At 34.5% G+C, this 22,640-nt stretch overlaps 3 protein-coding genes across 5 annotated transcripts in view; all 3 read right to left on the bottom strand.

Annotated features, from left to right (window-relative positions):
* Positions 1,763-3,580, bottom strand: LOC104738435. Its single transcript, XM_010458610.1, has one exon. It carries the CDS (start codon positions 3,578-3,580, stop codon positions 1,763-1,765), a length of 1,818 nt encoding a protein of 605 aa, XP_010456912.1.
* LOC104737297 (cysteine-rich receptor-like protein kinase 38) overlaps positions 11,381-22,640 on the bottom strand; it is a 44,428-nt gene continuing 33,168 nt past the window's right edge. The window contains exons 1-7 of one of the 2 annotated variants that reach the window (XM_010457433.1): positions 13,283-14,170; positions 13,105-13,212; positions 12,898-13,022; positions 12,617-12,827; positions 12,304-12,541; positions 12,059-12,200; positions 11,381-11,986 (exon numbers count right to left, since the gene is read on the bottom strand). In XM_010457433.1, coding sequence (XP_010455735.1) covers positions 11,666-11,986; positions 12,059-12,200; positions 12,304-12,541; positions 12,617-12,827; positions 12,898-13,022; positions 13,105-13,212; positions 13,283-14,114 — 1,977 coding nt within the window. In that variant the 5' untranslated portion in view covers positions 14,115-14,170 and the 3' untranslated portion in view covers positions 11,381-11,665. Of the gene's footprint in view, positions 11,987-12,058; positions 12,201-12,303; positions 12,542-12,616; positions 12,828-12,897; positions 13,023-13,104; positions 13,213-13,282; positions 14,171-22,640 lie in introns of those variants that run through there. The other variant, XM_019235155.1, reaches the window with a different exon arrangement.
* LOC104737296 (probable aminotransferase TAT4) overlaps positions 20,647-22,640 on the bottom strand; it is a 5,619-nt gene continuing 3,625 nt past the window's right edge. Inside the window, exons 1-6 of one of the 2 annotated variants that reach the window (XM_010457435.1) lie at positions 22,281-22,619; positions 21,955-22,173; positions 21,621-21,680; positions 21,362-21,517; positions 21,142-21,235; positions 20,647-21,025 (exon numbers count right to left, since the gene is read on the bottom strand). In XM_010457435.1, the coding sequence (XP_010455737.1) occupies positions 20,871-21,025; positions 21,142-21,235; positions 21,362-21,517; positions 21,621-21,680; positions 21,955-22,173; positions 22,281-22,559 (963 nt within the window). In that variant the 5' untranslated portion in view covers positions 22,560-22,619 and the 3' untranslated portion in view covers positions 20,647-20,870. Of the gene's footprint in view, positions 21,026-21,141; positions 21,236-21,361; positions 21,518-21,620; positions 21,681-21,954; positions 22,174-22,280; positions 22,620-22,640 lie in introns of those variants that run through there. The other variant, XM_010457434.2, reaches the window with a different exon arrangement.

The raw sequence follows: 22,640 nt of genomic DNA, 5'->3' as shown, positions 1-22,640 counted from the left end.
TAGTAAGGCCCATCAAACTTTCTCCTTAAGATTCCAGCAATGACTCGAGAAAGCTTTCCTTTGTGCCGGTTAAACCTGTTACATTAACTGAGTAAGTCTACTTGAAAATATGAACCAATAACCTATTGAAACTATTGAATATCTAATAACAACCGTTTACTGAACATCAAACAACAACAAACAACAAACAACAAACAACAAACAACCGATTAGTGAACCTATTACCGCAAGAGGAGAGAGTGTTACCGAGTATACTTAAAGATCAAACTATTGAACACATTCATGCTTTTAAGATTCTATGTGACATACCGAGTATACTTAAAGAAAAATTACAAGAGGAGAGAGTGTTTATACCATAGAGTTTCGACTCCAGGGATAGGATGCTGAGACAGGAGTGGTAGATGTTCTCGGCCTGGAAGAGCTAGCAAACCATCTAACATATCTTGGTAGTGATCGTTATTTTGATTAGGGTTTTGTTCTTCCTCGTTTGCTTTGTCGCCGTTATCTCCCTCTGGAACAAGCTCCGGTTGCGGTTGAGGGTGAGGAACAGGAAGAGGCGCNTATTAAACTATTTACATATACTTACATATTGGCAAACCCAATCGCTAAAATCTTCATCTCTTTTCGATGTGACTTCATCATCAGTGAGTTCTGGATATTCATACCGAATTTGATCGTCCAACACACTGTTTTTCCCAACATATAGAAGACAATTAATCCATAAATATATTGAAGAGAAATTGCTATAAAAATAATCTGAAACATATACCTCTCTAGGGGACGAAAGTAATCACAATTCCGCAATACATATGCATGTGCGCATTTTTGATCTTTATCAGACAGCCAAAACTCTGTAACTTGGCCACTAGGACGACCAACTTGAGTGAATATATCTGGTAGGGGTACTAGATATACAGGAACCTCACCCGCATCATATCGCAAAGACCTGAAAAATATTTAAAACTTTAAGTAGCCTTACATGTTAATTTAAAAGACTATTATATATTATAATGTAAGTATGAAATACCTCCTTCTACTAGCTGTAGAAATGGTTGAAGCAAAGTAGTGTTTTGAGAAGTATGATATCTCATCATTAATATATGATCGAACGATTGATCCCGCTGGATATCTTTTGTTCTTCGCCTTCCCTTTCAAGCGTTTGGAAAACCTTTCGAAAGGATACATCCACCTATACTGGACTGGACCACCAAGTTCGGCTTCGTATGGTAGGTGTACAGGAAGGTGCTCCATGACATCAAAGAACGAAGGTGGGAATATTTTCTCCAAATTGCACAAAATCATCACAATATTTGCTTTCAGGACTTGGACATGACTTATCTCCAATGATCGACTGCATAAGTCACGGAAAAATGATCCAATCCCTACAATATATAAATAAAATCATTAATTAATTTGACATATATATAAAATTAAATTGCTATATATATATATATATATATATCTAATTTTTACCTGATATTGCAAGATGGACGTCACGTGGTAACAACTCTGCAAACACAAATGGAAGCAATCGTTCCATAAAGACATGGCAATCGTGGCTTTTCATTCCTGAAAACTTTCCATCCTTGATGTCTGCACAACTAGCTAAATCAGCTACATACCAATCTGGAAATTTAACATCTTCTTTGACCCATTGAAGTAGGCTTTTTTTCCCTTTCGCACTCAATCTCCAAGTAGGAAAAGGAGCTCTCCCACCAGCATCAACATGCAATTGACTTCGATCACAAAATCTTGCAACATCCTATCGGGACCTCACATTGTCTTTTGATCTGTCTTTCACATTCATAACAGTGTACATGAGATTATCGAGAATATTTTTCTCAGTATGCATCACATCAAGAGTGTGTCGCAAGTTAAGATCGGTCCAATACGGGAGCTTCCACAAGATGCTTTCTTTGTGCCAATTATGCCAACTTCCATAACCATCCACTTTATTTTCATGCCCATTTCCTCCGCAGTCAGAAGTCTTTGGCGGCTCGGCATTTCTTATACGCTCATGTAAGACCTGTTCACCCGTCAAATATTGCGGTGGATAGTCGTTCACTGCGTGTTTGCCTTTGAGAAAGTGTTTTTTATCCTTTCGCATTGGATGATTAGCAGGAAGAAATCTCCTGTGGCAATCAAACCAACATGTCTTCCTACCAGCTGGCAATTGAAATGCATTTGTATCGTCCATACAAATTGGGCAAGCTAATCTTCCGTGTGTTGTCCATCCTGACAACATGCCATATGCTGGGAAATCGCTGATAGTCCACAAAAGGACAGCTTTAAGGTTGAAATTTTGATCTAAGGACACATCATATGCCTCCACTCCATTATACCATAACTCTGTTAACTCATCGACCAATGGTTGGAGAAAAACGTCAAGACTAGCTCGTGGATGATTCGGTCCTGAATTCAAAATCGTCAGAAACAAATACTCTGTGTTCATGCACATCCCAGGAGGCAAGTTGTATGGAGTCAATATCACTGGCCATAATGAATGGTGTTTCGACATCCCAAAAGGATTGAAACCATCTGTACATAATCCAAGATAAACATTGCGCGGTTCTGCTGCAAATGAGGGATGCAATTGCTGAAAATTCTTCCACTCAGCCGCATCTGAAGGATGACACATTAATCCCTCCTCAGAGCTGTGCTCAGCGTGCCATCTCATAAAAGCTGCAGTCTTCTCAGATTGGTACATTCTCTTCAGTCTTTCCGCAATGGGTAAATACCACATCTTACTGAACGGTATTCTTGTTCTTCCTTCACTAGCCTTATACCTTGGTTTGCCGCAGAACTTGCAATGCTCCAACTTCTCATCATCTTTCCAAAAGAGCATACAGTTATCTATACATACATCATATGTACGACACGGTAATCCTAGCTTTCGCATCAAAGTCTCCGTCTCATAGTATGAACCGGTTGCCTGATTACCCTCTGGTAAATACTCCGTAAAAAGTCCTGTCCATGAATCTATACAATTTTCAGACAAATTGTAGTCGACCTTATTGTTCATGAACCGAGCTGCCAACGATAACTGCGACTGCCCTTCCCGACATCCATCATACAGTGGCGTGTTTGCAGCAGCTAGCATATCATAAAACCGTTTTGCTTCTTGGGTGGGTTGTTCATGAACATGATCATTTCCACTTTCATGTTCATGATACTCGTTATATGGTACAGAACCATGAAATGCATCATTCACCATCCCAACATATATATTCTCCCCATCCAATCCTATTGGTTCACTAGCTCTAGCATAATCTGTATTACTAGCATAATGACTACTATTTCCCTCCCCAACAACATCATAATCTTCACCATGTTCATACCATACATAATAGTTAGGCATAAACCCCCTACTTAGCAAATGATTCGAAACAGAGGCAGCTTTCAAAGACTTCGAATTGTGACATACTACACAAGGGCAGTAAAACCTACCTCTACTATTTTGTGCATGGCTACAGGCAAAATCGATGAACTCTTCCACACCCGCCGAATAATCCGATGAGATATGATTAGTGAACGGATCGATCAGATTGTACATCCATGCTCTTGAAGGATTGTTCCACATTATTCTTATTTTTTTTTCTCTCTTTTTTTTTTTTTCGTCCTCTCGATTTTTTTTTCTCTTTCTCACGTTTTTTTTTTGTTTCTTTCTCCCTTTTTTTTGTTTCTTAAATGAAAGAAGAAGTGGTGGCATATATATAAGATAAATTTTGCCACTGTTTTGTGACTATTATAGAAAGAGTCACAAAATTTCAGTTCACCTAACACACTTTAAACACGTTTTTTGCCGACATGGTGCGACTCTTTTGCGACTGTTTTCAATGTAGTCACAAAAGTTGAGTACAATATCTTCCACATTCTCAACGTTTTTTGCCGACATGCAGCGACGACTTTGCTACTAAATGATACTCCAAAAAGTCGTTGCAAATAAGTCTCTATTTTGCGACTTATTTGCGACGGCTCTCACGTACCAAAATTGCAGTTGCAAAGTAGTCACAAAATGCATCTTTTTTTGCGACGAAATAATATCAGTTACAAAAAAGTATATATTCGGTCGCAAAGGTGAGACGTTTTTGTGACTTTATTGTTTCGTCGTAAATTTGCGACAGTTTTACTTCCGTATTTTGTATGGTCGTTAATCGGTATTAAAATAGTCGCAAAACCGTCGCAAATATTTGCGACTAAACAATCAGTCACAAACGGTCGTCGCAAATGGCATGTTTTCTTGTAGTGTTTCTATAAATTTAGTAAATTTTCAGCTTGATCTTTTACGTAACTTCGACAAATCTTTTAAAATTATGAGATTAATACCATATTTTGTGGAAATGGAAAAATATTCTAAAATGAAAGTTAATCAATAACTAAAATTTTCAAACAAAACATTTTAAGTTTTTAACACAAGTTAGATGTACTAGATGCCGACAAATCTTCTACAATATTTAGAACTTTTAAGATTTTAGTATTTCAGTGAGAGAACATGGAAAGCATCTACCCCTTATGCTTTTTTTTTTTTCATTGATAGGTTTTAGAGTATACTAGGTACGGACCCGCACGTACATGCGTGATTGATTTCAAAAACTATGTTTACTATAAGGTTTGTAATATATTGTTTACACATAGAATTACATATATAGATATAATTATTTGTTAAATCATTTACCGTTCAAACTTATATTAGTTTGGTTTCATCCAGTTTGTGATTTTTGAAATAGTAAATGTTTCAGCATCAAATTAAGATTCACAAAACAACATACCTGAATCTAACGTTTATCGAATTAGTGATTAATCGGAATTGTATAAAACTTGCAAATTATGAAACGGATAAAAACCATCAAAAAATCTCGAAACAAATGACCTAAATCCTTAAGCGGGCCAAACCCGTCCCGGTAGCCTTACTCCATATGGGGTATAATATTTGTTTAGCCTTACTTCAAAATATTTTAAAATACTAACAAAAAAAAATTTGTAGTTGTATTAGATTTTGTTAATTTCGGTTTAACATATATATATATTTAAGGAAAAAAAGGAAAATCGTTATTTTGAATTATATTTAAAATCTATTCAGTTTTGTATGTTAGGTAATATCAAAACGAAAAAAATTATGTTACTAAAAATATAACTAAATACAACATGTTTACATTTATAAGTTTTTGAATTTAATTGTCTGATTTTGATGGTAACAAACTTACCTTGAATATATTTGAATTTAAATTTAGTTTGTTGAAATTAGATAGTTTGAAAAAAGACTCACGCTAAGCTTGGTGAAAAAAGGCATGTGAAAATTGAAGATGAAGTTTGTTTGTTTTCTCTCGTGAGTGTTAGGAAGAATGTATTTATAGGTGAGGATAGATATGTGTAGGGTTTTAGTTTATGCACTTTTTTTGTGCAATTAAATACAATGACACAAAGATGTAACTAATTAGAAAAATTAAGGGGATTTTGCAAAAATGTGCACTGAGCTCTGTAATGCTGACACATCAGCTTTTTTAGTGAAAATGCTTTTCTTTTAATATATAGGGGATAAATGGTAGAGTATGCTTGAACGTTTCTTGTGTTTGTTTTAATAAAATTTATTAGAAATGTCCTTTTTGAGAAATTTATTAAAAACAACCTATGGTGAAGAATAAGAAAGATAATGAATCCAATAATCAATTAATCTAATAATCCATGAAATCCGTAATGATAAACCCTAAACCTAACAAGCAGATCTACTCACACATAATTGTAAGAATATAAATCATGAATAAAATATATAGCATTAAGAGATTAAAGGAAGAAGAAAAGGAGTTCTGAATCTTCTCTCAAGGAGTCTTGATTCTTTTCTTCAAAAGCTCTCTAAAAATCTCTCAGGGTTCTCTATTAAAAGTTGCACGGAAAAATAAAGCTTAAGGGTTTCTAAACCCAAAACAATATATATATATATATATATATATATATATATGTCATAAAACACGACAAGGACTAATAATGCAAATACGGAAAACTTTGGGCAGATTTGTAAAACTTCCAAAACTTGGATCTTCTTGCGGTTAACAAGGGTGTCGACCGACACCAAGGGTGGTGTCGATCGACACCGTCACTCTTTATTGATTCCAAGTTCTCTTCCTTAGCTGAATTGCTCAAAAATCCCTTCTAATTGCTCCATTTAGCTATTTTCATGCCAAAATCCTAGAAAACCTGTAAAGACTCAAAAGCATCATAGAAAACAAATCAAAAGACTCTAAAAGACTCTTTATATCATGGTTAAAAACCATGATATAACAGTATAGTTTTTAAGGGGTAGGGTTTAGTATTTGGGTTTAGGGTTTAGAATTTTGTCATTTTATATATTAAAAACAGTTATTTTTGAAAATAAACACCATGAAAAAATATTTTTGAAAACTGACATAGGAAAATGGGTAATTTTGAAAAACTCCCATGTTTTAAACGCTTTCAATATTTTTAGAGAATTAAATTTAGCATACATGAGAAGATTAAAATACCTAAAAATTGTTTAATTAGGATTGAGAAATATGAAATTTAGATATGTAATATTTTGCTGCCACAAAAAACATGTTCTTGTAAATAAGAGAAAAATTAATAACTTTAATAAACAAAAAAAGAGAGAAAAATATTATAATTTAAGAATATATGCATACTTAATATTATATATTTTAAATATTAGTTAAATATTTAAATAATTTTTAATATTAATAGTAAATACTTTCACCCCATAACAAACAATAAAACTATATATATATATATATATATATATATATCTGCCCCATAATAAATATAAAATTTTACTTAAACTATCTAATACCCCCTCTAATTCATATTATTTGTCATTCTAGGTAGTTTCACACAAATTAAAAAATCAATTAATTTTCTGTTTTATCCTTCAAAAATATTCTATTTTATTTTATATAAATGATTAAGAAGCTAAAAAATAGAGAAAAAACTGGAAATTTTATTCATAAATTAGCATCATAAATACAAAACGACAAGTACTATGAAAAAAAAAATATACTCTACAACGACAAAAAAAAACAGAGAAAGTATATTGGTATTCAATTCATGTTTCACATCACTTTTAAAATTAGGGTGAACATTTCTCTAAGCTACTTAGAGGGGGGGGTATTAAACTTGTTTTTTTAGGATTTGATAGGATTTTAATATTTTAGAATTTTGAAAGATTTTAGGAGATTTGATTGTGTTTTAGAGTTTTTCTTTTAGAAAAAAAGGAAAATGATATGTGATTCTATGAAATTCTATGAGATTCTATGAGATTTTATTAGTAAATTTTGGGTGATTTTAAAATATTTTATAACACAAAAAAAAAATTCTATACAATCGATTTGTGTTTGTGAAGGTGAAACGACCTGACCCGTTTTTTTTAAATAATAAATAATAATAAAATAATAATAATAATAATAAACTACGACTAGTGGTCTCATATCCACTAGCCACCTAACCACAATCACAAACAACAGCGGATTAACAAATACCAATTAAATAACAAACAAACCAATATCCAATAATAATCTATTATTATAACATAAACCATCCCCAATAATTCAGCCAACAAGAAAACATAGAACCACCAACCTAGCAATGTTTCTAATGACTCAACTCTAGAAACCTAGCAATGCCAGATTGCCAGACAGCAAACAATCGAGTCACTAGAACATCTTCCTCTTCATTGTCTTGATTCCACGATCACAGTTTGCCTTTACCTGCACCACAAACACAAATTGAGATGCATTGAGTATTTGATAAATACTCAGTGAGGCAATCCTCCCATCTATTGGGCTATACACACAAGCAACAATGATCCAATGTTCCAAAACAACCAACAAACAAAACACACAAACCAGGAAAACGAACATCGTCTTGTTGGAAGGGAGGTGTCGACCGACACCAGCCTAGTGTCGACCGACACTGGCATTGGTGTCGACCGACACTACCCCACAATGTCGATCGATGCCAATTTTTGCTAGTGTCGACCGACACCAAGTGGTGTCGATCGACACTCCACCTGCAACTGCGATCCGCACGATGCCGAGAGTCAAATCTCGCTTCCCAACCTCCTCCAAATCGTCCAATACTCAAAACTCATGCCGGAAACATCATTAGGAACCTGTACAATCCAATCCCCAGCAAGAAAACACACAAAACAACAACAAACAAGCAAGAACAAGGAAATCAAGGGCTTAGATTAGCCATGGTTATGCACTGACCTCTTTGCAGGAAGTTTCTGACCAACAATGAACGAATCCACACTCTCAGCAAGCTTCCCACACGTTCCTAGCCTTGAATCCTCACTCTCACAGCAAAATCTCACCAACAAAGCCTTTAAATCTCACAATCTCCCTCTAGAACCTCAAGAACAGTTTTCTCTCTTTTCTTTTTTCTCAAAGCTGCGTGAGACAACAAAAACACGACCCTAGGTCGTTTTCTCCTTTTTAAACCTTGGTCCAATGGTTTCCTTAAACCAAACCGGTTCAAACCAATAATTAAATCAATCTGGTCAAACCAGAATAAGTGGTGTCGACCGACACCCACCCTCGAAACACTGAGTTTTGGTTCGCCGATGTTACAGAAGGTGCAGGAGAAACTTCAAAGAGAGGTTCCACATTAATTTGGGTTGTGAATGAATTGATGAACTTACCACTACCAGTTTCCTATATTAACCCAACCCAACGTTGAGTTTCCTATGAGATCGGAGAAAACAAAAAAAAGTCAGATCACATATAAATTGTAGATACGTAGATGGGAGATAAAAATCAAACAAAGCTATTATTATATTCACAGCTAGAGATCATTATCAATTTCAATCTTGGATTAAACAAAAGATTCAATCTTCCTATTAAACAAAGCTATTATACTGAACTAGTAATAAGGCAGAGAGAGGTTCCTTTCTTGATTTTGGATTAAACAAAGCTATAAAATTCTTAGCAACCCAGATTATACTGAACTAGTAAAAATCCCCAAATCGAGGATTGTATAGAGAGAAAGAGAAGAAGGAGGAAAAGTTGGTTTTGAGAGAGAGAAAGAGAAGAAGCTTCAGAAGGTATGATTTGTTACTCATATTTTTCACGAGACCTTGATCTCTCCGATTCGTTTTTATTCGATGAGTTGCTCTGTTTTATTGCTGATGCCAAGTTGCCTCTAAAGAAGCTTCTTCTCTCCAATTGCCAGGGTTTTACTTTCGATGGGTTATCGTACGTGCTTTCTAAGTACCAAACAGTGCTTCACTTGAACCTTAACGGAGCTAATTTCCTCTCTGATGATATTATTATGAAACTAGCGATGTTCTTTCCGCGTTTAACCTTTGTGAACTTTAGCTTCTGTTCCAAGTTGACTGGTTTATCATTCTTTACCATCATCGAAAGATGTGTTTCCCTGAGGTGCATGATTATTGAAGGACGAATTTTGGAGTGGAAGACTATGACAATGAACTGATTGTCAAGTCAAGAAACCACAATTTGTGTGATGAGTGTCTCGAGAAGATATCACGCCACTGCCCTTTTATCTCTGTTGTATTGTATCGAGTGTTGATTATTTTTTATGAAATCCTCTGAAATTCCACCTTATAAGGTATGATTTTGTTACTCATATTTTACAACTAAAAAACAAACAAAAGTCTTGTAGAATCATTTAAAATAGTATTTATTTTTAAAAGTTGTGATATTTTGAATAATAGTAGATTTTAAGTAAGTTTTGTAAATCAGTGATTGAATAACAATATATTGTAAATGATTTTAAATGATTTTACATAGATTCCAAATTGAATAACATAGTATTTTAGAAGATTTTTAAAAATCATCAATTGAATAACAAGTTATTTTACTCTTTTAGAGTGATGATTGTAGGCATGTTTAGAGCCATCAAATTTGTTAATTATTTATTAAAAAAAATTGTCCTTTTATAAAGACTAAAATTATTTTAGGTTTTATAATTATCAATGGAAGATTCCAAAAGAAAAAGACTAATACAGTATTGAGGTTTTAAAATTGTCAATGGAAACTTGAGGTTTTTAAAATTTAAGGTGTTATAATTATCAATGGAAGATTCCCAAATAAATAAAATACAATTTTAGACATTTTAAAAAGAGTAATATTATTTGAGGTTTTAAAATTATCAATGGAAAATTTCCATATTTGAATCGTATCACCAATTTCCATTGGATTATTTGACCATCTTAGAATTTTTTGAAACCTCGTAGGCTTCCACGTACTTGCTACAGCCTACATGAAATTCCTTTTCTTTACTTCAATATACTAATGAAATAATTAATACCGGAAACAATGTCGTTGTTTCCATTGTCGAAGTCTTGAGCATACCGTTCATTTAATTAACTGATGAAATTTTTGACGAGCCGCGTACGTTATGACTTATGATACTATAAGAAGCCAAAGGGATATTAGTTGACTTAAAAACTGACAAAATAGATATTAATGAGTTGACTTCCAAACTGAGAAAACGTGTATTGGTTAATTGGACTTTAACCAAAAAAAAGTGAAAATGGCAAAGCTGTGACTAGAGCTTCCATAAGCCGTGGGAGAAAAAAAAAAGTGATAGTCTTTTATAACATGTTATATTATAATTTTTAACTGAAATAAAAATTGAAATTTTGTATGTTATTCAAGTTGAAAAAAAGATAATAAAATCTAGAAAAATTTACAATTATATCATGTTCAATATACAAAATAATATATATTGTAGTGTATAGTGGTGTTTATAGCAATTTCTTTATACTATAAGCAGATCACTTTGTACTTTATACTAGTTATAAAGTTTTTACTTCCATCCAATCTATAAATTATTTCCAGTTAACCAAATTCAGTTAATTGCTACTTAAAATCGTAAAATCGTAAATTCAATTAATGGCCACCTAAAATTTTCTTATATATAGTCTTTTCTATATTTTCAAATAAATAAATAAGTATATTCGTTGACTTCCTCCGAACGTAACTGAGAAGATGTGTATTGGTTGTTGTTTAAAGATGCAAAAATGGCCAGCCAAAATTTTAGAGATAATTGCAAAACAAAGATTTAATTCATAGCAGCTTCAAATAAATAACAATGATCTTCGGTGGGAGTATTAACTGAAATTCAATTTTATAAACGCAAATAATGTATGTATGTTTTTTCGGTTAAGTCTTGTTTAATGTATGTATGTATTTGTGCAACTCTTTATTAGTCTTGGTTTAGTAATTTTTTTTCTTCTAAAAACCGTGTAACAAATCTTTTCTCGAAAAAGATAGTACACAAATCTTTGATTGTTACACTAATATGTGCTGTAAAAGTTTTTTCGTGACAGTGATGTTTCTTATCTTTACAACAAATTAAGGTGGAGGAGGAAAAGTAAATCTTGATAGAGTTAAACGCAAATGAGTACAATTTATTTAGATGTAAATGAAAGAAGTTAAACGCAAAGAAGGATTACAAGGATTGTCCTGCAAATATGCAATTGTAATTGAAGTACTATAAAAGTAAACACTATTCTTCATCCAATTAGTTAATTGGTGAACACTTGGGTCCTGCGTGAGTCTAGATTCGATATGAGAGCTTGTATAACTATATATCGTCTCTTCTAACGAACCTTGGTAAGATCAATAAAGATTCCTGTTTTTTCTTAATAAAAACCGACCTTTAGATCTCAGTTTCAACGAGGACTTAACTCGGTGATTGAGAGCTTATTCAAAGACGATGTGCCAGCTCCACCTTCGGCTTGATTCGATGCATTGGTTCCATGCAGTTCGACAGGAAAATTTGTGGTGAAACCAGCAGCTGTAGGTAAAGGAATCGCGATAGTGTCACTTCCAAGCCATTGAATAACCAAACTCATGGTTGGTCTTTTTGCAACATTCTCTTGAACGCACAACAAACCAATGTGGATGAACCTCATGATTTCGTTTGTCGAGCTCCTATTCAGTACATGATCGATGATACTGGTAGCCTCGCCCGCAACCCAACACTTCCATGCCTATATGTTATCATCATAACTTAGTTATTATATATAACGTAAGAAACAAGGCTCTGATAGTTATATGCTTACATATGCAGGGAGCCCTAGGGCTTCGAAATAGTTCTTGTTACTTTGACCCGTTATCATCTCGAGAAGCACGACTCCGAAACTGTAAACGTCTGTCTTGACTGAAAATCTTCTGTGCTTAACGTACTCAGGAGCCATATACCCCCTACGAATATGCAACAATAACATTACAGATGGCCCCAACTTCTAAAAAAAACAGAGGAGCTATGTGTTGTTTAACAGATTCTGTAAAAACAGAGCAAACTTACAAGGTTCCAACTACTTTTCTTGTCACTGCTCCAGTCTGGTCCATGTTGAACAACCTTGCCATCCCAAAGTCTGATATTTTAGGGTTCATATCTGCATCTAAAAGGACATTGCTTGCCTTCAAGTCTCGGTGTATAATCCTTAGCTGGGAATCTTCATGTAAATAAAGAAGACCTCGCGCAACGCCTTCTATGATTCTGAACCTCATGTTCCACGTTAGTAGCAAACGCTTCTCTTCATCTGCAGATTTTAAAAGAAGCGTCAATAATACTAAACATTTAAAAACTTACACAACATCTAAGTGAAAAGGCTCACCAAATATAAAGTGGTCGAGGCTTGAATTGGGGACAAACTCGTACACAAGAATCTCTTCATCTCCTTCATTACAAAACCCAAGAAGCTTAACAAGATTCCTATGTTGAAGTCTTGTCAAGAGTAAAACCTCGTTCTTGAACTCTATATCTCCTTGTCCTGAACCTCCAGCTAATCTCTTTACCGCTATCTCTTGCCCGCCCGGTAATATCCCCTGCAAACCCGATTCTTATGCTATTAGGTTTCTGAACATTGATAGAACATTTTTTAACAAGTTTATTTACCTTGTAGACAGATCCAAATCCACCTTGGCCAATCTTATTTTCAGAGGAGAAATCATTTGTTGCGATTAGTATCATGCCAAAATCGAACCGTAGCATAGATTGACCACTAGAATCACTCTGCTGCTCTGTACATACCAAAGTAAAACAACAACTTAATTATGATTTATGAGCAATGATGCATCACAAAGTTTAATTGACAAAACATACCATTGATTCTGTTGTTCGATTTTCTTATCTGACTATAGGCTTTGATCAGACCGATAAACACGAGAAGATTAATGACGATAGGAACTACGAATATCACAATAATTCCTCCTGCAAGATTAGTTTTTCTAATGAGAATCTCAGATTTTCACAAGTGACAATGTTTATCATTCACATGCACCTTTCAAGCGAGTGACGGAGATTGCTTGTGCTCGAGGAACCAAAGCTCGAGGAGGCGCAGGAACTCTTGTTACATTAGCAAAGGCGCCGTAAAAGGCAAAAAGATCCCACCGGAAAACACAGCTCGGTCGACAAATCCCGCCTCCTTGTCTTCCCCAGAACTGGTCTCTAAAATAGGTAACGGACTCTTGCAAACAATTCTTGCACGCGTCTGAAGTTATGTCTGGTGTGCATTGCATCATCATGTAAACATTTGGAAACTCAGTGAACTCTGCTCTAACAACACCGTAATACTTAAGAACCGTTGTGGAATTGTCAACGGTTGCAGCCTCAAGCGCCCGGTCAACCATTGCATCCCATTCTTGGCGGAACAGGGTCATGTTCTTGGTTGATGTGTCGATGGCAACAGGGCTCGGATCAAGCGTAGCCGGTCCAAACTCGGGTAGCCTATAAGTTGAGTGATTCGTGGTACGTACAAAACAAGAAACACGGTCTCTATCGTCACTGTCGCAGTTGAACGAATCAACACGGTTAGAACAACTTGTTTTAATCTGTCGAATGGATTTTTCGACGCAGTCGATACAACCTTGCCTCTCGTAGTCTCTTCTACAGAAGGCAAGAACGTGAACTCCGTCGAGTGAAGCATTGTAGAATCCACCGTTTGAGGTGACGTTATCAGAAAGAGTAGAGAAGAGAGAGTCACGGTTTCTTTGGTAGATGCTATTGGTAGGGAAGGAACTTCCGATGCAGTTGAAACCAGCTTTAACGCCGTGGAGGGTTTGAAGGAGAAGAATAAAGGAAGAAGTGAGCAAGATCGCAGTAGAGTTCTTCATTATTTTTGTTAAGAAACGGTGTTTACGGATTTGTTCATTGTTTATTTTTTATTTTATTTTTTGTAATGAGGGAATAAATGTTAAGATGTTATATTTGTATAATTAGGTGACATGAGAGAGAATGGGTTTTTGTTGACGACACAAGTAAGAAATCTGAGCAGTGGTTGACTTCAAAGATGGCCATTCAAATTAAAAAAATTGACAAAATTTTAGCTCAATTTAATCCACATCTTGATTAGCCTTTTCTATTAAATTAAAGGCGTATGTATAAATTTTGTATACAATATTACGACGTATAAATGCAATTTACATGCACATCTCTGTGTGAATGAGGGAATAACGAATTATGCTATGATGACCAAAACAAAGTTTAGAACCGTAAAAGGGGTTTGGTCATCTTCCAATGTCTCACATATGTCGCATGTATAGAAAGGGTAAAACACTTGACCAAAACACTTGACGTTTAAATCACTTCGTGTGATCTAACCCTACATGCCACATGCACATCAATGTCGTCAAATTCCAGTTTTTGTTTTTGGTCGCGTGACCAAAAAGTCTCCCTTTGCTAGGTCTACAATTGGTACGGAATAAAGTATAGAACAATTCAAAAAAAAAAAAGAGTGAATTTTTTTTGTATATAGAAGAATTTATGAGAAACTCGTAAGTCGTAATAGCAAGTCTTCTAAAAAATCTTAATGCAATTAGCAAATAATTTTCGACAGTTTTGTTATTCTCCAATTTGCAGAAAAAGTTTCATATGATGGAAAAATATTTATCAATTCCATGGCTTGACCGCTCCATGATATTTGTTTCCTATAATTTGTTTTCAATTTTTTAAATTTTAATAAAAATAAATTACATGACGTTATTAGTTTGATTTAAGGATTATTGTCACTATGTTTTCAAAAGTCTATTGAATATACTATAATTTAAATATAATATAAGATGCTCATTATTTTATTTTTTGCTATTGATTTTTAAGAACAATAGCCACAATAGTCCTCAAATAAAACAAATGAATTCCTAGTTTTTTGAGATTTTTCTAGTATATTTCTTGAAGCTCAATGATTTGAACAAGCAAAACAAATGTAATAAAAAACAGAATAAAATTAATTAAAAATAATACAATAAAAATTTCAGTTTATTTTTTTCCTATATTTTAAGTAATTCAGAAGCTGACCATAATATTAAAAAATTTAAAGTGAAACGAACTTCCACCATTGTTACTATTTTTAAGAAGTTAGTGCTGAAGTGGAAAAGAGTAAAGTTTCTTCTTTATTATATGTCCATTCAATCTAAAAAATAAAATACTAGTCAATAAATGATGAGGACATAAAATCATCATCAACCAAGGATCATTCAGGGCTTGACTGGTTCAACCGCAACGTTTGCGGTTACGGTTGCGGGAGATTGCGGAAGCGGATGGTTGTGGTTTCAAGCGTTTTGAATGACTGGTTTAGCGTTTTAAAATGAGTGCGTTTGCGGGAGTTTACGACTGGTTGACCAGCGGGTGCAATAGCGGTTAAAACATAATAAATATAATATATAATTATATAAATGTTGAAAAATACCAAATTTTTTATTAAACTTAATTTATAATTAAAATTCATTAAAAAATACTAAAATAATAATTAAAAAAACAAATAAATTTCATATTGAAATACTTATTACTTTATGCATTTGGCTTTTTATAAAACTTTAATCAAGTAATTTGATAATTGATCGTTGATAGTAATGATCAAACGAGAGTTGAGAAAAATCACTCGTGATTTATTTTTATATTTTTCACAAATAATCTTATTTTCTTAAATTTCTGATGAAATATTATATTTATTTAAATTATTTTGAACTTACTTGCCATGTGCCATTAAATTTACATCAACTTTTCCTGGTTATTGTTAATTGAAATCTTATTTTCTTCCAATTTTTTTATTTTTTAATATTTTCAATTGTATATGTACTTCATTTTCTCTCATCCTTAATGAATAAAATAGTTAGGTAAAAGATATATATATATATATATATATATATAATATTTCATTATCATTGATTTGTTTCAAGTTTGAAAAAAAAAATCCAAACGCAATCGCCCGCAGCCGCAAACACTTGCGAAAAGCAGCTTTTGGAATTCAATGGTTTGAAGCGGTTGGAAGCGATTTGAAGCGATTGTAAGCGATTTGTGTGATTGGTACCAAACGCTAGCAACCGCTACGTTTGCGAGAGGTAGCGGAAGAACTAATCAACACCTCAGAAGACACATCTAACCATACAGAAGAGTTAGCTAACACTTTGCCATACTCGAGCACCCAGAAGATTAGGCAAATATATATTTCCCTCAACTTTCCTAATTTGGCACTAAATGCACTTAAAGGAGTTCACACTGCAACAGATCATTTTCTGTTTGTTTATCCACACATTTGAGACTCTCCAGCTGAAGAAGAGACACACTAGAAGCCCTTGGTTCGCATCCAAGTATAGAGGAGATCTTACTTTCCACCTGTGGCCAAGACTACATGTCTCTTTTGATCTCCCAAGACTACATGTCTCTTTTGATCTCCAACGGCTAGAAAAATCAATGCACGTGATTATCATTTATTTTCTCCTATTAGAAGACCATAATGAGCTCACTACCCATCACCAACGACCATATTCAATGTTGCACACAAAATCTCTCATTTATATTGATTTTTAAGTTTCCTTTCTTTACACTTTTAGACTGTTTGTATTGAGCGTTACATAAGCTCTTCCATCATCATTGTATTATGGACTTTTCAATCATTTTTAAGAAATATACAAAGTTTGTTTTTGTTTTATTCAAAAAGTGTCTTTGTTTTAAGCAATTTTGTCTTTTAGTTTCATTTGAGAGTTCATTTGATTCTTGAGATTATAGGATTAAGATTGTTTGTGTGATTCAAACAAGTCTAGTTCTCTACCGATTGAGAGAGTCAATCAAGCTCACAGATTGATAGAGTCAATCAAAGCATCACCACCACCTCTACCGTCGTTTGCATCGTCCGCCAATGCTTGTTGATCAGTTCTTGATCACCATTTATTCATAAATTTGTGAAGTGATTCCCGATCTTGTAAAAATAAAAATTTGGTTTTAATTATTTTATCAGATATATAAAAATCTATGTTTTTTCTCTTTACAATTTGATATGCATCTTTTTTTTTTTACAACAAAATATTAGCTCAAAAGAGCTAATTGGGTGGAAAATTGTTTACATACAAAACATTATGCGGAGATGTACGCGCTTGGCGTGCCAACGAATCCGCACTTACATTTGCATTTCTATACATAAGAGATAAAGAGAAAGAAGAAAATTCCTCGAGATACGTCGAAAAAGCCGGCCAGTCTAACGGGGAAGATACAATCTTCACCAAGTCTGAGCAGTCTGTAAAGAAAGCAACATCCCAAAAATCATGCCCGATCATACATCGCATAGCCCAGATGAAAGCTTATACTTCAACATGCAAAGGGGATAGACCACGCCTGAAATTGGAGGCTCCCATAGTTGACGACAAATTCTGGGAAGATGTACAAAACCATCCTACACCTGCAAAGGTATCACTCTCTTTCCAAGATCCATCGACGAAACATCGATACCCATAAAAACTAGCGGGAAGGGAAACTGCAGCCCCTCGCACATGAGGGGTAGATACCCTCGAGGCCGACGAAATAACCTCATCCTCACCCTCAACTTGAGCCTGCTGCCATATCGTCGCCTCACCTTCCGCCATCCGAACAACCTCCTCAGGCCACTCGTCCATATTCTCGAAAACTCTTGCATTTTGTGCCTTCTAGATATACCACATAAGCCAAGGGAAAGCTGATACCGGGGAACCCAGATTGTTAGGAACCAAAAATGATCCACATTTGCATAGACCGACTCCATCGGGAAAGAGACGTTTGGTCCCAACGTAACCTGAGGTAAGGCCCAGGCTTGGCAAGCCGTAGGACACACAAAAATAGCGTGATTAATTGTTTCCTCCTCAGCACCACACCTTGCACAACATGAATCACAAGCAATACCTCGACGCCGCAAGTTTGCCGATACTGAAATACATCCTAACAGTACTTGCCACATAAAATGTTGGATTTTTGGTGGGCATTGAACTTGCCAAACCCTGGCAAGTAGGGGAGTAATCTCTGGACCACAACTAAGGCCCTGGAAAGGAAAAATACTTAGGTTCACTCCTAGGGTGAACCCCCTTTGTTCACTTCCTCATTTTCAACCAATCAAAATCTTCTATACATTATTTTATTTTAAAAATAAATCAAAATTATGTTAAAAAAAACAAATTAAGGAAACAAAATTCTGTATACTTTTAATTAAGGAAAGTTAAATATTGGCTTGGTTTAGATTTTACAATTACAACAAAATTATGTGTCGGTTTGGGTTTACTATTGAGATGGTTTGTGTTTAGATTTTATAATTAGAACAAAAATTAATGTCGGTTTGGGTTTACAAATCAAATGATTAGGGTTTAGATTTTATAATTAGAATGAAATTATATGTCGGTTTGGGTTTACAAATAAAATGGTTAGGGATTAGGTTTTACAATTAAAATGAAATTTTATGTGGGTTTGGGTTTACAAATGAGATGATTAGGGTTTAGATTTTACAATTAGAATGAAATTATATGTCGGTTTGGGGTTTACAAATGAAATGGTTAGGGTTTAGATTTTATAATTAGAATGAAATTATATATCGGTTTTGGTTTATAAAAGAGCGGTTTGAGTTATTAATCTTATAATAATATATAGAGATTTTGTTTCCTTATTTTATAAGGAAATGAATGAATAGGTTATTAAATGTTTTGTGACATGTCAAATTATCATTGGTTAAAATAAGGAGAAGTGAACAAAGGGGTTCACCTTAGGAGTGAACCCAAGAATTGTTCCCTGGAAAGGCCTAGGTCCCACCCGACGTTCCGTATGATATCCTGACTGAACCGTATACTTCTCTGTTTTTGTGAAATGGCAACCTAGGGAATCTGGCTTCAGGCAACTAACTAAAGGTAAAGCCCTTATCAATGCGACATCCCATGGGTCGAAATGCTCGTGGGGCATATACTGACGCCATGTATTTGTTTGACGATCAATCGAATGAGTCATTTTGAGAGAAGGGTCCATAGAAGGACACTTTGTTAAAGCTGGTCTCGGGAATTGAGCCGGTATCCAGGGATCGGTCTATATAGAAATTGATTCCTCAGATCCAACCCTTTTAATAAGTCCTTTGTTTACCAGAAATCTAGCGGACACAATACTCCTCCATCCATACGATGAAGAGTACGATTGAATCGGTTCCATAGGGTTTGAATTCCGATAATACCTACTTTTGAAAACCCTAGCGAACAAAGAGTCTGGAGCCTTTATTAGCCACCATAATTGTTTGGCCAACAATGCCAAATTAAAGTCATCAATATTCCTGAATCCTAGCCCACCCATGTGCTTGCTACAACATAATTTCTCCCAGGCTAACCAGTACAATCCCCCTGACTGCCCTTTGGTACTCCACACAAAAATTGGCCACCGCACTAGTAAGCTTTGATGTAATCGTTTTTGGTAACCTAAAACATGACATCACAAATGTCGGGACCGCACCTGTAACCGATTTAATCATCACCTCTTTACCCCCTTTTGAGAGCAATTTTGTAGTCCAACCAGTAGTTCTGCTCTGTAACCTATCCCGAATGACAGAGAAAACCTTCATTGTAGATCCACCCCAACTCTAAGGTAAACCAAGGTAGGAACCCATACCGCCCAAAGTATTTATCCCCAGAACCCCATGTATGTTAAAAATACTTAGAGATACATACTCCAATATTGGGAATTGCGCACGAATCCATCCATATCAAACGATTATAAAACATAAATTCTTAAGTTTATTTAGGAAAATTCTTGGGTTCACTCCTAGGGTAAATCCCTCTTATTCACCCCCTCTTAATCAACCAATCAAAATACAACAATATGTCATGTCATATTATATATTAAAAATAAATCAAAATTAAAATAAAAAGACAAAATAAATTAAGAAAACAAATTCTGTAGATTTTTTATTAAAGAAATTATGTCGGTTTGGGGTGATAAAAGAATAGTTCGAGTTTAGATTTATAATTAAACGAAATTATATGTCTGTTTGGGTTTACAAAAGAGTGGTTAGGATTTAGATTTTACGACTGAACAAAATTTTATGTCGGTTTAGGTTTATAAAAGAGTTGTTAGGGTTAAGGGTTTAGATTTTACAATTAAACAAAATTGTATTTCAGTTTGGTTTATAAAAGAATGGTTAGTGTTTAAATTACACAATTAAACAAAATTATATATTGGTTTGAATTTATAGAAAAAATGGTTAGGGTTTAGATGTTATAAATAAAAATTATAATATAATATTAGAATTAATAATTTTAAAATTAATTAATCTACAAAATTTGTTTTTTTATTAGTAATCTATTTTCTTAATTAGGAGGGGGTGAATAAGAGATGGGTGAACCGAAGAATTGTTCATTTATTTATTGAAAAGTAGGATTCATTATTACATGGTTATTGGTGATAATTAAGTACACCATTCTTATTAGTAGAAATATTGCAATCTACGAGAAAACATTACATGGTTGGTGATAAGTACACCAATTTTATTTAAGACAAGTATGATACGAGTGTGTTCATGACTTATCTCAGATCAATAAAACACACATTTATTTTTATAGCATATGTAAAAAGACTTTGGCAACGATCCATATTGGCCCTTTTTACTTGACACCATAGACGTCTTTGACTGAAGAAGCTTCAACTAGAGTGGAGTGGCGTTCACAGAAGCTCTTCAGTCTTACAAATGCATCCTCCAAAGCGAAAATATCCATGTCGATAGAATGCCTCGCCCAGTTCTTTAGACCAAAAGCAATCCCTAAACCAATCCAACATGGTAACATATATATTTATATATGTTGTTATGCAAAAATTGTCTTAAAAGCTAAACTGTTAAATTACCGTGATCATAGGTAATGAGAAATTAATCAATACCTGGTAAGAGGACAAGGCATTCTTCAGTAGCAAGCTTTTCACAGAATTCTTCATCATCTTCAATGTCCGCAAACAGTGACATGTTCAGCTCGGTCTGGGAGAAGAGAAAAAGCATGTATATATATATATATATATATATATATATATATGATTTATTTCAAACTAATACTAGTTAATAAGAAGTCACAAATGTTGAAGAAATGTGGTAATAATAGAATACCCATAAGAAGGTACAGGCTTCAGTTTTCAAGTAGCAGGTTAGGGCTGGTATGTCTTTGAGCTTAGCAAAGGCAAACTCCACATTCGCTTTCAGAAAAATCTGCCTCCTCTCGAAGAACTCTTTAGGAGTTTTCCTCAAGATGGTGGGAATAGCTGCCTACATGATAAAACTCACGAATTCACCTTATTATATGCATGCAAAAAAAAAAGAAAAAAAAAACCCTGGTTACAATATGCTTCCGAACTAGAAAAATCCATACCTGGATAACAGTTGGTGGTTTATCATCTATCGACAGAAAATTCTTAACAGTAATTGCGATCTGTCCAAATATAGCAAGATTAGGACAAGGAAAACTACGTACATGTGAACATTTTCAACTCTTAATATGGACGATGTGGACGTTGATTTTCACGTACACCAAATTTATTTATAGAATGATAAAATTAACCAATACATTCATAGAGATTTAGTATGTTAATGGTATGTAATCTCATTGTTTGCATGTAAAAATTTCTTTTTAACTTAGAAATATACCGACGATATAAAGTAATTGTAGTAATGTTTAAGAGTGATCGGAAAAAGTGGATTCGGACCTTGTTAGATTGGAAGACACCATCTAGATCATGCAGCGCGAGCCAGCCGGTTTGCCATCCGGGTACATTCCATCCCTTCGATATAGAACCGAGAGTGATCACAGGTACGATAGACGAGAATTTCGCCATGGGAACAAAGGGATTACTCCCAAACACAGTCCATCTAAAAACTTCGTCAGAAGCCACCAGTATCCCTAGTTCTCGAGCCAACTCAGCCAGCTTATATATAAAGAGATATTTAATAGTTACGTTACACATTATCAAAGATGATATCATACAAGTTATAAGGTCACGTTGTATAGCTAATTAGAGTATCTGTAAAATACCTGCTTAAGATGAGCTTCAGAGTACGTGTTCCCATTAGGATTGTGTGGGTTAATAATAAGTATCGCACACGTGTTCTCGTCCACAAGCGCACGGACGCTGTCAAAGTCGATCTCATAGTTCTTTTCGCGGAGGAAAGTATATTCACGAACCTCAAATTTATTGTAGATTGCGTGGACCATGTCCCACGGAAAGCCTGGCTTCGGAAGCAAGATGTTGGCTTTCGGTGTATGCAAGATTTCAATTGCAAGCTCAATGGCTTGTTTGCATCCAACGGTCATAAACACGTCATCTGCAGTCAGTTTCTTCGGAAGATCTCGACTTAGATACTCTGCCACAGCACTGAGAATAACGGAAGCAAA

Source organism: Camelina sativa, chromosome 13, assembly GCF_000633955.1.
Source record: "Camelina sativa cultivar DH55 chromosome 13, Cs, whole genome shotgun sequence".
Classification (NCBI taxonomy): domain Eukaryota; kingdom Viridiplantae; phylum Streptophyta; class Magnoliopsida; order Brassicales; family Brassicaceae; genus Camelina; species Camelina sativa.
Note: the sequence above shows the minus strand (reverse complement) of the source record. Positions and strands in the feature narration are given on the sequence as shown.